Below are 18,818 nucleotides of genomic sequence, written 5' to 3' on the forward strand. Positions count from 1 at the left end.
TTTATCTTACTTTACTATATTTAATTGAACGTAATTTTATAAACGAAATATTAATATTAATATACTTTAAATATTAAACATAATATAATTAATATATAACTAATATATATATATACACCGCTATTAGAATTATTATACAATTTTTATTACCTATTATTATTTATTACTATTATTTTTACCTATTATTTTTATTACCTATTATTAATTAGAATTATTATTAAATTATTATTACCTATTATTATTTATTACTATTATTTTTACCTATTATTTTTATTACCTATTATTAATTAGAATTATTATTAAATTATTATTACCTATTTTTATTACCTATTATTAATTAGAATTATTATTATTATTACCTATTATTATTACTATTATTTTACCTATTATTTTTATTACCTATTATTAATTAGAATTATTATTAAATTATTATTACCTATTTTTTTTATTACCTAATTAATTAGAATTATAAAATTATTATTACCTATTATTATTTATTATTTTTTACCTATTATTTTTATTACCTATTATTAATTAGAATTATTATAAAATTAAACATACACAAATGGGGTAGAATAAGGTAGACAAATAAAATACTAAATATTTCAAGCAATAAAGTAAGAAAGCAAGAAAGAAAGAAAGAAAGAAAGAAAGAAAAAGAAAAAAAAAGTAATGAAAATAAATGAACGTAAAGATCCTTCTTTAGAAAGATAGAACAGTAAAGAGGTGGGGGAGGGAGAATGGGGGAGGGGGGAATCAGTTAATTAGCTAAAGTTAAAAGCTCGACTTAAATGATCTATTCAGCGCTTAGCAAGGACGAATTCACTTTGCTCCACCAATTGACTTCCCTTTCCTGAGGCGCAAGAAGAAGACTGTTACTGGAAGCACAGACGTAACTTTCTTCTCATCTATTCTTGATAAACTACAAAGTCTTCTTCTTCCTCATCTGATCCTATAACGTTGCGCTTGTATTATACACTATCATCATTGTTCCTTTCAAACAAAATGTCTATCACCTCAGTTGTCCGAATAATCCAAAGTTTTTACAAAAATAATATAATAATAATAATTATTATTTCCAATCATTTTACATTTTATACATTCTTATATATAATACGAATTAACAATCGCAAAAATTAATATAAAGAAGAACAACAAAAAATTTCACGCGTCAGCAGATGTAAAAGATGTGTCTAACAAAATTTCAAACTGATCGAAGTGAAAACTTTTCTCTTTTTTTCTTCTTTTTTTTTTAAACGTAACCCATTCGATTATATATACTTTAATGTTGAAACTGAAATGAAATAATCCGCGAACAGGGGGCCAGGCCAGGGGGGGGGGGTTGGTTTCCATCAAACTTTTATAGAAAAAACGTTGTGATGGAACGTAAAAAAAATGTTGATGATATTTTCATTTCATTTTTTTTCTGTTCCTTTCCGAATATAAAGAAAATAAATTGATCGATTGCTATTTAAATTCCTATCTAATATATATATTCGCAAAAAAGTTTAGCAAAAATGTTTCTCTCGTAATAGAAAGGAAAAAGGAAGTGTTGTTTTTGTAACGCGCTTTTATGGAAAATTAATGTAACACGAATACAATGTTAATGCGTTATAATTATTATAACGAGGATGATAATGGAAGAAAATAAAAATGAGATAGAAATATGAGAAATGAGTTTTAATCTTCGTACATTTAATGTAGAAAAATTAGAACTCAGGTTTCGAAAAGAAAGAAAGAAAGAAAGGAAGGAAGGAAGGAAGGAAGACCGAGTGGTGGTATCTTGTGGTTGGTCAATAAATCCGAAAAAGCTTCGTGTTGTTTTTTTTCTAGGTGGTTTTTTTTTCCCCCCTTTTAGCTGGGTCAGAGTGAACAGCCAGAGGCAAAGAAAAGCTAGCTAGCTAGCTAGCTGATTTTCTTCTTTGTATACCCAATTATCTACCCTAGCACATTTTACACGCTTTATTATTCGCAATCCATACAGATTTCACTATCTTTTTCTTCGACCTACTGACGAAAGTGTATGTACATAATCGTGATGCTGGTTTTCTGGAAATGGTATGGTAGTAGTAGTGCTGATACTGGTACTGGTACTGGTGCTGGTGCTGGTGGTGGTTGTTAGCCTCTTACCCAGTAGTTTAATTATAAAAGCAAATATTATCGAACCAAACAGAGTTAACTAGATAATTAAAACTTGGAAGATACACCACTTAACTACGTGGTACTTTGGGAATCATGGTTTATATATATATATTATACGTTTCTATTCTAAAGCTGAGTGAAAGAGAAAAAAAAAGAAATAAGAAAGATAAGAAAAAGATTTAGCAAATGATAGATAAATGGTAAAACAATCGAACATCGTTTTTTTCGATCATACAAAAAGTCCCTAATTTTGTAGTAATCTTTCAAACTTATGTGTTTTATCATTCTCGTCTCTTAACTATCTTCAAAGATTATTACAAGATTGATCTTATTCGAGAAGAATCCTTCTCTTTATGTAATTCAACTGGAAACACAAATCTATAAGAATATGTTGTAACTTAAAAACATAGAAGTGTGGCACAAGTGTATGTTACCGTTGTTATTATCTCCGTAGTGCAGACCTTTCAACCCTTCCTCCTATCCCCCATCCCATCCCCCACCTACCCCATCACTTTGCGTTTATACCACAGATCCTTTCGGATAAATGAATACCTTCCCTTCCATCTCACAGGGTGGTAATAGTAGTAGTACACCATACCACCCTAGTAGCACCCCTATACACTAGTTGGATGTGGCAAATTTAAACGCTTTTACCCCGTGCTCATCGTGATTAACGGATACGAAGGACCGGACCGGGACGTAGGGTAACAACTCGAGAAGAGGGCTGGGGGAGGGGGGAGGAAGGTAAAGGGAAGCACGGATCGTACGAATGGAGACGTGTTTTATGTGGAATTGCTGGTTGAATTACATAGAACATATACACGTGTTTCTACATATATTACGTACACGCGCACACACCCACATATATGTGGGCATAAATATATATTATACCAATACATAGATGTTACATGTATTTACTCGAGTACACAAATCTCTTGAATACTCTCTAAAGTAGAGTCACCTACTAGGGTGTAGTAAATCTAACCAAGCAAGCAACCAATGAACGTATGAAACGGCATTGATAGGCAAAGGCAACAGTTTCCTTCTCGGCATCCTCTTCGTTTCATTAAAGTTAACATTGAATAAGAACGCTATCTCTAGGAGAGCGCGCGTACGTAGGTATTTGCTCGCGTGCATCAGCCCTAACCCCCGAACCTAAAACCAACGTCCGCTTGTACAAACAATTACAACGAGTTCCTAAACTAATCCCGCCATGAGGACGAATGAGTTAAGAATATAAAGTAGAATATATTTCGAAGGATTCGCGCGTGCGCGATAAGATATTTATATCTTATCTTTCGGGGTTTATCCGTAATATTAATAAATTAATGAATAAATTGAAGATATAACGATTATAACGTAAAATAAATGTCACGTTTGATTTATGTTTGATTTTAGGCACAAACGAAAAGTACAGAATCTATTGCCGTGCAAGAGTGCAGCGGGTGCAGCAGCGGCCGCAGCGGCGGGACGGACACGGGTACTTCCGGACTGCCAATCTCATGGTGGTTCGGTGGGCAACACCAGCAGCAGCGCGGCCGCCGTACTCTACGAGGATTTGCCCGACACGATGGGGGGAGGGACAACCAGCACCCATTCCTCCCAACTGCACAATCACTTGCCGAGTCAGCATCATCATCATCATCATCATCCGATCGGTCAAGCGCCGACGATCGAGGTACGAGGTACAAATCCCCATGAACGGGGTGAACACCTACGGGAGCGACAACCGCAGGCCACGTTGCGTCCCCATCACCTCGACTATCTCGACTACCGGGACCCAAGGGCGATACTTCGCGTCACGGAGAAGCCCTCAAGGGCGGTGTTAGGTGGTTACCGTACGCCACGAGCCTTACTCGCCAAATCTCAGGAAGTTTCGCTTTCTATAGCTACACACGTGCCCCGTACAAATATTTCCAATATTACTATTAACAATAGTATCATTAATCAGACCCTAAATAATAATAATACCAACAACAACAATAACGAATTACTAAACAACAGTCATCTCATTCTAGCCACTCAAAACGCATTGATAACCAGTCAACAACAACAACGCCAACCCTTACCACCACCTACACCGACCACTAATTCTCCACTATCATCCACCCTCTTAACCAGTAATAATCTAAACGATGAGAACAATCGAAACAACCGCAATAACTACCACCACCACCACCAACACGATTCCAATAGTACTAATAGTAGTTGCATTTCTTCGACTAATCGTTCTATTCGTACATATAACAACAAGCAACAGCAACAACAATTACCCATAACTCCAACGCATAGACCAAAAACAAAAATCAATCCTCTTAACAATAAGAATAGTCCTATCTCGTATCATCCAATACCGACTACTACCATTTCTCCTGTTAAAGATCAAGAATCTGTTATCAGAAGACAATCGGTTGATTCCGAGGGTTACTCCTATATCGATTTTAAGGACACCGAATTACTCGAGTCCTTGAGATGTTCACCGACCCCCCAACCACCACCGTTACCTCTTATTCTTCCCCCTTCTCCTCCACCTCCTCCTCCACCTCCTCCTCCACCTCTTCTTCATCCACCATCGTCTATTGCTACTTCGAGATCATCCTTGAAAACGAGTTTCAGATTCCCATCCTCGAACCCATCATCATCCTCCTCCTCCTCCTCCTCCTCCTCGTCGTCTTCCTCGACTACTATGATGACGTCATCGAATCTACTCGACTCCGAAGGTTACGCTTATATACTCGATTCGTGGTACAACAAAAAAACACCCGGTAGTGCTAGACGAATCGTTGCCGATGGCACCGAGGAAGAGATGTGTCCGTTGTGCACCATGCAACAGATACATCAACTTCTCGCAAGGCCCGAAGAAATTTATTTAAACGTTCGTGACACGTGACACACGTCGTCTTCGTCGTCGTCGTCGTCGTCGTCGTCGTCGTCATACATTGCAAAAAAAAGTATCCTCATTTAGAGATAAAAGACAAAGAGAGAGAGAGAGAGAAATATTCGCGACGTGTTGTTTTCTCGCGCACACGCACAAACGCACGCACAAACACACACACACCACAATCATCTTGTATTGTGTATAACATCTCTAATCTAATCATTATACATTATATACTATTAACACACTTAATAATAATAATAATAATAATACACTTAATTTATTATAAACTTTCGCGAGAGAGAGAGAGAGAGAGAGAGAGAGAGCGCATTTTTCACGAGTGAAAAAAAAGAAAAAGAAAAAAGAAAAAGAAACAAATAAACGCGATAAACTATAATTTTTCTACGCGAGGAAAAAAAGTAAGTCGCCACACACCACCACTACCACCACCACCATCACAACCCGTAAAAAATTGTCGGGGGTCAAAAAAAAAATAAAAAAAAAGAAACAAAGAGAAAACTGATGATGATGATGACGATTCACATATCCTATTTGAGAGATGAATAAGTGAGAAAAGAAAAAATTCTAGGATATCTCATCCCTCGTTCCTTAGATTCAAAATAATAATAATAATACAAAGAAAGAACAAAAAAACACAAACGTAATTATTCCCCTCGTTTACCTGGATTTACTTTTCTTCCAACCCCCCACCCCCCGAAATTAATTCGATATCTTTTCTCGATTCAGTTTTTAATCGTTGACCTTAAGATAGATGACCTGATTCGCTATAATATTATCCTGAATTTGTTTTTTTTTTTTTTTTTTTAGATAGAGATAATCTTTCGGGATTCAACGGGATTATTATTTAGTTGTTTGTTTAATCTTTTATTTGACAATTTATTTGAAACAATGTATAATTAATGAAATGAGGAGGGGGACACTAAGAGGGCGTTTACTAGTCAGTATTTATTTTATTACTCGTGCCGTGCTTTCACAATCTCTCGATTTAACAAAAAAGAAAACGATATAAACGATTATAATAATAATAATAATAAAAAAAGAGAGAGAGAGAGAGAATAAAGATAAAGACGAGGATAGATATAAATTCGGAAAAAAATTAAAATCGTATAAAATATTCGTTTTAGCAGTTGGGCGTTTAGAGTGGGGCCTTATTGCCGGTTGTGTGGGCACGGTAAAATAAAACTATAACAAAAGAAAAAAAAGATATTAAAAAAAAGAAAAACAAGTAAAATTTAGATTTAAAGGAAAAAAAAAAAGAGTAAAAGAGTAAAAAAAACATTTGAAAAAAGATATTAAATAAAAGAACGACTAAAAGCACTTTTTTGTGACTGTAAATAGATGATAGAGAAGCAACTCGTTAATTGTAAATAGTGTATACGCAGATAATTGTAGAGTAAAATATAAAAATAACTAAAGCGTAATATTAAAAAGAAATGAACTGAAAAGAAAAAGGAAAAGGAAAAAAAGATAGGAAGATAATAAATAAACGATTTTAAATAATCGAACTCGAACGAATCGTGTGCACTTGACGAAAGAAAAAAAACAATTTCGAATTATCTTATTTTTTTCTTTTTTCTTTCCCCCAATCCACGACTCACCCCCTAATCGACACTAATTTTTTTACAAATTCGTTTCTCGTTTCGTTGCGAAAATCCTATTATTATTATTATTATTATTATTATTATTATTAATTATTATTAATTATTAATTATCTTCGTTTAAGTCGTCGTCGTCGTCGTCGTCATTGTCATTATTATAATTATTATGATGATTATTATTATTATTATTTATTATTATTATTATTATTATTATTATTATTATTATTATCGTTAAATTATCTAATTCGATGAACGATGCAATATTTCAGTTCGGTGTTGTATCTCATTGTCGTGATATGTAAAAACAAAATGAATGATGCGAGAGAGTAACGGGTTAGATTGAAAGAATGAAAGAGAGAAAGAGAGAAAGAGAGAGAGAGAGAGAGAGAGAGTGCGAATGAACGAACGAGCGTTAATTTTTTATTTCGTCACAATTTGCTTCTTACACTTGCACCGATAGGAGCTCTTTAAAAAAAAGAAACGATCCAAAACAATTCTTCGCATTGTTAAACAAACAAACATTAAAAAAAAATCATTATTCGAAAAAGATCAATGGAATAAACAAAAAAAATTGTACAAGTTAGCGAAAAGAAAAAAGAAACAAACAAAATGGCACTATAGATACAAGTATGAGAAGCAATTAACCAAAATATTCTAGGGGATGATACGCAAAATGATAAAGGATTTATGATAGCAAAAAACAAAAAAAAAGAAAAACAAAAAAAAAACAGTTCTGTGTATACTAAACTATAAAGAAAGAAAGTTGGGCGGTGATGACATGATAAAGGATAAAAATAAAGTCACTTTGCTGAAAAATTTGACAAGGAGTGGTTATTAAACCCGGTCCACAATCCCATCCCCCCAACCCTCGCCCCCGGCCCCGTATCCCATCCCTTAAACCACATATTCGTATCCTTCGTGCATTAAAAAGAAAAGTCGTTCGGTTTTATATTTCTTTTTTTTTTTATTCTCTCTCTCCCATCTTGTAAAGAAAAAAAAATATATTTATTTATATATATTTATATATATATATGGAATTTATTGTTAGAGAAAACGTTTAAAATGATACGGGGGAGAGATTAGTATACCAGTACGTGGTTCATAAAACAACCCGTAGAAAAATGAAATATCATCTTAGTCGCGATCGTAGATAAAACCGAAAATCTCCCCACACGAAACACACGAAACAACAAATAACAATATACACGGATAAATAAAACTTGCACGTACGTAATACACGTACACGTTACACGTACATTTACACAGATATAGACACACGTAAAATATTACACACCGACACACGTGGACACGTGAATAACCACTTCTGTGTTGAAATTCTTTCACTGAGGGAGATAAGGAAGTAACAGGGAAGGGAGGGGGGATAAAAAAAGGAAGGGGTAGGGTGGTAGGAAGGTAGAAAAAAAGATGTAGGGTTTGTGAAAAAATCCTCCCTCTGGATATCACAGAAATAGGATTCCTTCGACGACGACGAGAAGGGAATCTTAGAGTTAAGAAAAATAAAAAGAAAAAAGAATACAAGTAATAAGGGTTGACACCTTTTCCTTATATGTATATGTAAATGATATACATTAGAATAGTAAAAAGTTAGTAAACGGTTACTCGATTAGCAAAGAAACGAACAATTTTTCCCTTTTTAAAAATTTACAAATTCGTACAAAACGTATTAAATTATAAAAAGGGCTGATACGAGAAAATTTGTTTCTTCGCTAAATAATAAAGAAAATAAATCGAATGGGATAAGAGATAAGTATTAAACAACGATATTTCAATAGTATAATATTACGTAAAGAAAATTATTTTAACGAGGTAATATTTCAAATCGATAGGGGTGGGCGTGAGGGGGGGGGAGTTGTTTGGGTTATATTTATTGTTGATAGAAATGAAACAAAAAAAGAATGATTAATCGTGGGAAAAAAAGATAGCAACGAGAAAAAATCGATAACGGAAACACACAGAGAAAGATAGAGAGAAAAAATGAAAAAGTAAACAAAGATAGCATACACACACACACATATATATTTATATATATATATATATAGGGTGTATATATTACTATTGTGCCGCGTCACCTCAGTTCTCCACCCGATTGCCATACCACCGAAGAAAAGAAGATCTCTAATTTCGCAAATGGAGTTTGCGCAAATATCCAGGGTTGTTCGCCAACGGCGACGATCTTCCTGCACCATCCCCAACCCCAACCCCCAACTCCAACCCCAAGCCCATCCCCACCTCTTTCTTTTTCTACCCGGCTCTTCGGTCCAGGTTCTTTTTCTCTTAGTTCGGTAACTTAATTGCGAGAAGAGGACGCGCTTCGTTTCTTTTCGTCCCCGACGAGGGTCAAATTCGCGCTAAAAGAATCAGAAGGACGGAAATGGTCCTGGCGGGCAACACCCCCTTACTCCCCCGTCCTCTCGTCGCAACCCCCAGCCCCAGCCCCCCTTCCTCTCCTACCCCCGTATCTTTCTATCTTTCTCTAACGCTCATTCTACGCTCGCAGTAATTTTCTACAGCACTTAGTTTGCCCCTCTCAACTATATATCTATCTGTCTGTCCGTCTGTCTATCTATCTATCTATCTATCTCACTCGCTCGCACACAATCTCACTTTCCTTTATTCACTTTTCTTCCTCACTTAGGTTTCAAAGTGGCTGGCTTTTCCCTTACCCCCAAGCTTCGCCTTTAAGTCACTCTAATTGTTCCCTTCGGAATTAGGTTTTTCCCAAATGTGGTTGATATATAAAAAGGTACGACGAGATTGTTTCGAAACAAAAGACATTTATAAAATCATTAGAAATCTATATTAATTAGAATCCCTGATCCGAGCATCATTAGCTTGTTTAACTTTTAATCAATAGCGCGGGAGGGTAACTCAGCGTTCGTTTCAAAGTGGCTTTTCCTTTTCTTAAACGTGCTTGATAGAAGTACGATTGTTTCGAAACGAAAGACATTTAGATAAAATCATTTGGAATCTCTGATCGAGCATGATTAACACACGTGTTACAAATCAAAGTATACTTAGTCCGATAAAATGATTACAATCCCCGTAAATCGTTCCTAACGATAAATCCTTGAGAATTATCCATCCCAGGTTGGAAGGGAACGACCCATCAAACCCACTTCCTCAGGGATAACCATCGATACACTCGACTATACATTCACCTGTTGTATGTCGAGGCATATTACGAGGGTCAATCCCGTGTCGTGGGTTACGTTGTTAGACAAGGACATCATCATCATCATCATCATCATCATCATCACAGGTGTGGGGTGGCCACCCTGTTCGCTGTGGTATCTATCCGAAAGCGAGGTTTGATCTAACGATAGAGAGATGGTACCACCCGGGTTAACATCGGACTTAGAACCTAATGCAATTGATGCAATAACTAACAATTAGCCAGTTACGTTAGTACCGCTCGGGTTACCATATTAACGAAGCTAACCAGACCTTGCATACAAGTGCAACAGAGAGAGAGAGAGAGAGAAGACACCTACTAACATGAGAAACATCGGAATCTCGGGATATCATCCACTTCGTCGGCCCTTCGAAACCCTATAGGGATGATGATCGCGTGTGCATGCCTTCGAGCTACGACCTTAACGTCTACGTTTCTCCAACTATTAATCCTCCCCCATTCCTCATTCCCCATTCCCCACCCTTCTGCCATCCCCTCCTACTCGTTTCGGAGCTTCTCTATCTGCGTGTGCATGCGTGTTATATACGTCCGTGACACGTCACATGTGTGAGTGAGATAGGTGACTACATCGATACACCCATCTACCTACCCCCACACATACACACGCACACATGTATAGTGGACAGGTTCGGAGAGTGCAAGGCAAGTTAGGCGCGTTAGGGACAAGCTATTAGCCTTCGTGCTCCACGCTATTACCGAACCGACATATTGCTTCCTGCTGTTGATACGATGGATCAAACCTCTCCGTTGGAATACGTCTATAACACGAATATCACTCTCACTGTTCGATCATACTCGTAATATTTTTGATTCTTCTATTAGGCTGAACCTAAAGTTTATTCGTAAACTTTCTTTGATAAAATTTACTTTTGAAATGAACGAAAGATCGATAATTTCAATACAATCTCATACATTTCAAATATTTTGTTTCCCCATCCTCGTGTACAAACAAAAGTGTTCAACCAAAAAGGGTTTTAAGTTTAAAGTAAGTTGAGAAAAATATGACAGACAAAGATGAGAGTGGGGGTGTTGTGGTACTCAGTTTGGCGACTTAGCTTTAGCTCCGGGCCAAATAAAGTGTTTCGAGTTGTTCCGTTTAGATTTACGAGCAGTAGGTCGACCGGCCCTTCGCAAATGCCATTCCCTTTTTTAAAGTAAAGGAAGTAAAGCTAGGTTGAAATTCGTACGCGTATTACTCGCGATACGCTCTTATTAGGAAAAGCAACCCTCGGAAAAGGGTGTAATTCTCGAGGCCATACCCAAAAGGCTTGCCGTGGAACGACAATTATTCTCCCCCCATACCCTCGGGTTTCCTCCCAGGCCCCCTCTCTTCCTCTGTAACCAGCAAGAGGCCCTTGGACGTTATAACTGGAACGATGAGAGAGTAATCGGGCGATCCTCTTTTGTGTCAGATAGTCTTTGCCCTCGGGACTTTAATTTAGGTGCGGCTCGCTTATTTCGTTTCCCTTAAGAGAAAGGGAAGGGTAGTAGTAGTAGTCAGCGTTTCTACCAATAGTAGTAGTAATAGTAATAGTAGTAATAGTAGTGGTAGCTTTGCTCTGGCATTTCAGGGTCGACGAGTATGATAGATCGTCTTGAACCAATTGCTTTTGCTCTTGCGAAAACGACCAATGGGAATTGAAATGACCAACGATATATTCTTCGATCTAATTTTTTTCCTGTTTTTTTTTTCCTCCTATTTTTTTTTATTTTTTATTTTTTCAAAGAAAATTATAATAACAAGGGACAGAGAAATCGGTTCGAATCGAATGATATCCATTATTTTTTCCATCGATTTTAAATATAATTAATACGATAAAATAATTATAATATAATTATAATTATTATAATATAATAATATAATATAATATATATATATATATATATATATATATATATATATATATTATTTATTTATAAATATATTTATAAAATATATTTATAAATATATATATTTTATTTATAAATATATATAAATATATATATAATAAATAATAATTATAATATAATAATATAATTAATACGATAAAATATATGTATATATAGAATGAATAAATTTTTCAAACAAAATCAATTGGATCGTATCAAGTAAAAGTTCGGTTTCTATGCTGTTAAAATAATTTCTCGAGAAAATGTTCGCGTTGAGATTGTTCATTAAAAATATTCTCGTTGATTTCTACTAATAACTAAGAAGATATATATCATTCAACCATTTTCAAAAACGGATATCTAATTCTATCGTTGTAGCTACGTATCCTACGATAAATCGAATTCTTTATTTTCGTCTCGCGTATCCGATGATCGGATTATCCGTCACAACCTTTCGACCTACTGTAAATTTTATACCGATTTAAGATGAAAATAATCACCTGCATAATGTATAATATTTTCTAATAAAAACCATCCACCCACACCCGGGGTCAGCTGGCCATTCAAGAATCTTCTTACATTTCTTGATCATTTATTCATCTACGGCAAAATAATTTTCAATGAAAAATCAATTGGAGATAATCTTATCATCGTATACTCATTCATCCTAATAGTTTATCAAAGATAATATCAATTCGTTCTCATTGAATAATTTATTCTCAATGAAGTACCATATTGAAAACAAAAATAAAAATGAGATTGGGGGGGTGTAAGTGGGGTGTGGGGAGGTGGCGTGGGAGTAGGTGTCCTTGAAGGAAGAGTAGGAAGATAGATCGAGGATCGTGGCACGCCATTTATTTTCGTTTAACGTGGATATAAACCATCCGTGGTCCAATTTCACCTGGCAAATTCACCTAGTTGAAATGAGACACAGGTATGAAATGAACCTTACGAAGACCGGAAACTATCTATGAGTGTGAACGTAGATCGATGTATTATATTAGAACGAAACACGTAGTGGATGATGAAGGGTTGTAGTGGAAAAGGGTGGGGGTTGGTGAGAGAGAATGGAAGGAAGGAAGGGTGGATCAACGATGGTTAAACTGGATAACCCTGTCAAGGATTAAATCGTTCTAACCTATTTCTGGTTACCTCTATTCTACTCACGATTATGTCAATTTGATCTCACCCCTTTTTCTATCGTTTGTATATAAAAAAAGAAAAAAATGTAAAAGTCATGCGACTATTATGTGAAAGATAATATTCAGGATTTAACGTTTGAAATGATTTTACATTCCAAAGGGTTCTCTTGTATACTCTCTCTTTCTCTCTTTTACCCCATAGTTTACAAAATGGGGGTTGAAAATCAGGTCGCGGCCTGAACGTGAATCAACTAACACACGCGATTATCGTTTCTCGTCAAATATTTACACTTAAATCAGTTTAATATACGATTCTCTGGCATAATCCACGGTAAAATTTGTTGAATAATTTTACCATTTAGAGTAATAAATGGTACATAAATTTTGTTTATAGTTTAATAAATGTTTCCCCTATCCCCTCCTCCCCCCTCCCCATCATCATAATCATCATTATCATCATTATTATTATCAGGCATGTGCTATTTTCGATGAGAAATTTTGCAATCAGTTAAATGCCTAACTAAATGAACAAACGAAATCAATGTAATCGACTAACAACTAACTAACAGCTTGTATTTTATATTTATCGGAAAATCATTTTCTCCGAAGCCACCCCCTGCCCATCACCACCCCCTTCCTTCGCACGATCCACCGAAACAATTGCAATTCGCGAAAGTGCTAAGACGTTTGAACATTTTTTTCCATGGTAAAGTTGAATAATGTTTATTGTTAACAATCTGGGACTCGTATCTTACAAAGTTACGACAGCTTTTAACTCCGAGTACGAATATATATTCCGGGTATTTTACAATTTTGCGTTTTTCTTTTTCTTTTTTTTCTTTTTTTTATTATTATTTTATATTTCCCAAGTTAAAAAAAAAACTTATTCGCTCGATAGTTTCGAATATACTTAACGTTAGTCGGACAATCTTGCCGAGAGAGAGAGAGAGAGAGAGAGAGAAAGACTTCCAACTTTTTAACGCGAACATCTTTTTTCACCTTTTTTTACTTTTCTTTATTTTTCCCCCCATTTTTTGCAAGTACGCGCACGAGAAAAGATGAAAGATAAGATATAAGAGGATGGAAAAGAATTCCTTGAATCTCTGAATATTTACATTTATTTCTTTTAACCGATTCACATTTATTATAAAATCGTGAAATAATGTTGGATGCAAAATTACAATAAAAAAAGAAACAAAAAAAAAGAGATAGAGAGATAGAAAAATAATGAACTGTCGTGTGTTTGAGAATTTGACAAATTAGTATTTAAATATTTTTTTTATTTATTTTATTTATTCTTTACTCCGCCCCCTTTCGGGTTTGGAGGGCTAATATTTAAATATAAAAAAATAGAAAAAAAGTAAAAATGACCGGTCAAGAAAAAAATCTCACGTTCGAGAGATTGATCCTTATTATTCTCTCGAAGGGCTAAGGATCACCGTCAATTTAAGGATTAACTTTCGACCCTATCATCCTCGTCATCCTTATATTTCTATCTTTTTTTATCTCATATATATTTTGTCTTTCTTTCTCTAACTAAAATGTTTCTTCCTTTCTCTTTACCAGAATGGAAACTACTGACGTAAAGAGAAACAAAGATAGAAACGAATATATATATATATAGAAATGGTGCCTAACGGAAGAGGTAGAAAGGGATGGTAGTAGGGATTGTGAAGGGCTCAAAGGATCTGAAGAGTCTTTAGGGGTTGAAACGAGTTAATCGCTGGCCGGAAACGCGAGGAAAGCGTTAAGACTGGTGATTTCAGCTTCTCGCTTCAGTATTTTCCTTTTTTTCTACTTTGAAATCTTAATCTTTTCCATCATTTTGAAAGAAACCCTTTTTTTTTCGTGCTTGAACCTTCACTTTTGTTTCTTTTCTTTTTTTTCTATTTGTTTTTTTGTTTCATATTCTAATCTCGAATTACGAGTAAAAGTTCTGCTACGTTTTGTCGTGGATATTTTTTTCTTTTTTTTGTTTTCACTCGAGTCACGCGATTTAAATTACTCGCGAAATTAAAATAATATTATTTCAACAAAGGGATATAATTTATTCTGTATTTTTTTTTTTTTTTTTGGTTCTTTTGCATACCTCACACGTTAAAACTATTCATCAACGAAACGCGCGTACGAATAATATATATTTTATATTACTTTATTATATATGAAAAAATATAATTTGTTATATATACGATTCAAGTATTACCCAGTCAAATAATTTCTTCGTTGAATCGTATGATGAGATTCGTAATTTTGTCGCTCCTGTAGGATAACAATAATAATAATAATCTTGAATCTTAATAAAAATTAATTTGACGTGATGATAATAAAAAAAAAAAACAAGTTCTTAAATATATACGACCTAGAATCTTAACAACTTTTACCAAGAATTCCAACGTTTTAACTTGTCCAACGTTATTACGACAGATGCTGGACGTGAAGGAAAGCAACAGAGGTGTTTTCGTCTGCAGCAGCCCTGGTCCAGATCCTTACACGTCTCAGGATCTTTATAATCCTGTCTACGAAGAACTCAGTAACGGTTAGTACAATTATTTATTATCTTTTCTCCCCCCCCTTTTTTTTTTCTTTTTCTTTAACTTTTAACTTTAACTTTAACATATTCGCTAATCGAAAACATTTCAAATTATATCATTTAAATAAATAATATCTTATAATAAAATCTATATACTATTTGAAAATTACAATTATCAATGAAAATACAGCGAATGTGTTAATACCAATCGAATCTTCTTCTTCTTCTTCTTCTTCCAGTATATCTTACATTAAAAATAAAAATTACAGGATAGATAGATTTAATCAGATTTCTCTCTAAAGTATACTTTTTTCTCGATATTGAATATACGATTAGAAAAAATATGAAAGCTTCAAATAATTGATAATAAAATACGTAGGAAAGATAAAATGAAAATCGTTGACATGACAGATCGTTAGTAGAGATAGATACTTGCTTATTCATTTTAGATGAGACTAGCCTTTGAAGATATGAAGATTAATCGTAAAACAATTACAAATACAAGGATCTTCTTCTTCCTCGTGAAACATATCAAGCAGGGAGATAAAACCCCATACACATAGGTACTTCATATATTTTAGATCCTTCTTTATGATTTGTCAGTTGGCTTGTCACGATTACTAACGCAACAAACAAACAAACAAACTAAGCATTGAAGTTTAACATGGCAGCCTATCGTTATGAACTTTGCCGACCTAACAATACGTGTTTGCAAAAACAATATTTTTTTATTTTCACACAAACAAACAAACCTTACTTACTCACCGATTCTTTCCTACATCCTTTATCGTATCTACATCTATCGTATTTCGAAGAGGAACGAAGGAAGGAAGGGAAGGAAGGAAGGGAAGGAAGGAAAGGGGGTAGGTACGTACGGTGTTGGTTGAGATAAACGTGACACGACCTCTGACTTATACTTCCCATTAGTCCGACGTCTAATTAGCATGGTGATGAGCCTTTCGACGTTTGACGAGAGGATACGGTGCTAATCAAATATACATACCCGCACGACGTACATTAGTCTTAACCATCAACCCATCTCATTCATTCATTCATTCATTCGTTCATTCATTCATTCGAACCTACACACACAGACACAGACAAGTACTTCGCACGTAATCGACTAACCAATCCAAAAATAACTTCTACTCAGAAGATATGAAACCAATGAAGGGGAGAGTTTTCGACGAGTATCGTGAAACGTATCGGAAATTCAATTATGTCCATTTTTCGAATAATTATTCTAAATTATTAATTAATAAATATACGTATAAATCTTTCAAATCGTATCGAATGCAATTGAGAAAATATAACCGGCACCAATGTTTAACAGTTTTTTGTGTTAACGAACGACAAACAAAAAAACAAAAAAAAAAAAAATAAAAGAAAAAAAGGAATAAAAGCTTTTCTCGTCATCTTTATGATAGCAACCATAACACGAAAGAAAGAAAGAAAGACAAAAAAAAAGTCGTGTACTCTCTTGTTGGACTATAATCTAACGGTAGACGTAGAGATATTCGAAACAACGTTGTCCTGTACCTAGTCTACAAGTATGAACAACTCTACTTTCATTAACAATGGACAAGTATCGTGCGCGAAATGCGAACTCGCATAACGTTGTTCACGCGCGTAAATAATCCACTAGAGTAAGCTCTGCGTGGTAGTAGATTTGGAAGGACGGTAACGTGCCTCGTAAAAACCAGAAATAGAAAGAGAAAGAGAATGGGGTGAGAAAGGGGGTTGGGCTGGGTGGATAAAGGGTGCTAACCTCGGGGAACTTCGGGGATGGGGATGAGGGGGGCGGGGGTGGAGGTTTGTTGATACAGCTGACTTGTTAAAAGGAACGGTGGGAGGGGTATAAAACAACAACAACAACAACAACAAGAATAGGTGGTAAAGCGAAAACAAGGGGATGGAGGTGGCAGGGTTGAGGGGGTGCAAAAAACAAAACCAACAAAAAAAAAAAGGGTTTTCTCGTACACGTCGTGAAACAACAACGACGACGGTACCGACGTCATTCGTTTCGTTATGCTCTTTTGCGGAGACAATGGCGGCCGCAACGGTAGAAGTCCCCCTTCCCCCTACTCCACCCACCCACCAGCCCACCACCCGTCTCCTCGTACATCGCTGGCGGCGAAATTTCCAGCCAAAAATTTACTGCTACCACCCCACCACCGCCATTCACACCGGCAGCAGCGCACACCTCCCACGCACCCTTTGAAACACCCACGCGTAACTTTCCTCCCTTCTCTGTTCGGTGCCCTATGGAATTTGTTTGCCTTCAAAACGTCCGAATCCTCCTCGATTTAGTTTCTACAAGCGAATAATAAGCGTCGAAACATCGGTCTTCTCTCTGGCGTGGGTTACACACACACACACACACACATTCATATAAATCTATTATTCGGTTTGATTTAATTGTTGTATAAAATAATTGGTTGATGCAATTGAACTTATAACAATTAAACGTTTTAGAGAAAGTATCGTTGTACCGTTTAATGAATTATTTCATAAAATAAATGATTATTCTATAAATTGATATATCTCACGTTTTAATAGTAACATGTATACGTGTTAACGTGAAAAAGATCGAAATTATAAAACAAATATAAAATAATAATAATAATAATCCAACGAACGAGTGTGTTATTAATTTTATCTATTTTTTTTTCTTTTTTTTTTTGGATTATTTTCGATTTGTTAAAACAGGGGACCACCCGGAAACGGACGAGGAGAGCGAATTGAACGCGGCTAATCGTTTGAATCATCATCATCATCATCATTGTCGTCATCGTCGCACGTCTACGTCGAAACCAGGTAGCGAGGACGAGTTCGCTGAGGATGAAATCTCGGTCGGTGAACCTTCCGAGGCTAGGATGCTTACGTCTAATGGTCCCGCGTGGGGCACGTGTCCTGCAGGCAACAGACAGCCCAGGGAACGAAGGGGTAGAAGCCCTAGGAGATTGGATCGACGCAAGAGAGACAAAAGTCACGACGTAGGCGAATTCCACGAGGGGATGCTCCTCGACGCTTTGCTTCAACTTTATCCTAGCGTGGCAGGTACGTTCACGTTTCATTTCATTCCCATTACCATAGTTACACCTGTCAAATCTATTCTCAGTCCAGGTACCTTTCATCAAAAGGTTTTCCTTAGAATACTAATAATAACTCGTAATATAATAAACGAATATTATATTAAATCTCTATCACTTATAATTTATTATTTCAAATAAAAAATTATACTCGATTAAATATTTTTAATAACGTTCCCTAAAAATTGGCTTATCGATTACTAATAATTTTTTATTAAATTATACTTCGAACACACAAAATAGGGAACAAAATTCTGTGGGATGCGAGCCCCTACAAACCAGATACTTAAATAGGCATTCGTGAGGAGATTGGACGGTGGGCCCTGGATAGC

At 35.5% G+C, this 18,818-nt stretch overlaps 1 protein-coding gene across 1 annotated transcript in view; it reads left to right on the forward strand.

Moving 5' to 3' along the window:
* LOC122517850 (POU domain, class 3, transcription factor 3-A) overlaps positions 1 to 18,776 on the forward strand; it is a 119,753-nt gene extending 100,977 nt beyond the window's left edge. Inside the window, exons 4-7 of the mRNA XM_043636447.1 lie at positions 3,541 to 3,820; positions 15,289 to 15,400; positions 18,104 to 18,454; positions 18,730 to 18,776. Of these exons, the coding sequence (XP_043492382.1) occupies positions 3,541 to 3,820; positions 15,289 to 15,400; positions 18,104 to 18,454; positions 18,730 to 18,776 (790 nt within the window). The remainder of the gene's footprint in view (positions 1 to 3,540; positions 3,821 to 15,288; positions 15,401 to 18,103; positions 18,455 to 18,729) is intronic.
* The last annotated feature ends 42 nt before the right edge of the window (positions 18,777 to 18,818 follow it).

The sequence above is a fragment of the Polistes fuscatus genome, unplaced genomic scaffold (genome assembly GCF_010416935.1).
Source record: "Polistes fuscatus isolate 324 unplaced genomic scaffold, CU_Pfus_HIC Scaffold21, whole genome shotgun sequence".
NCBI classification, from domain to species: domain Eukaryota; kingdom Metazoa; phylum Arthropoda; class Insecta; order Hymenoptera; family Vespidae; genus Polistes; species Polistes fuscatus.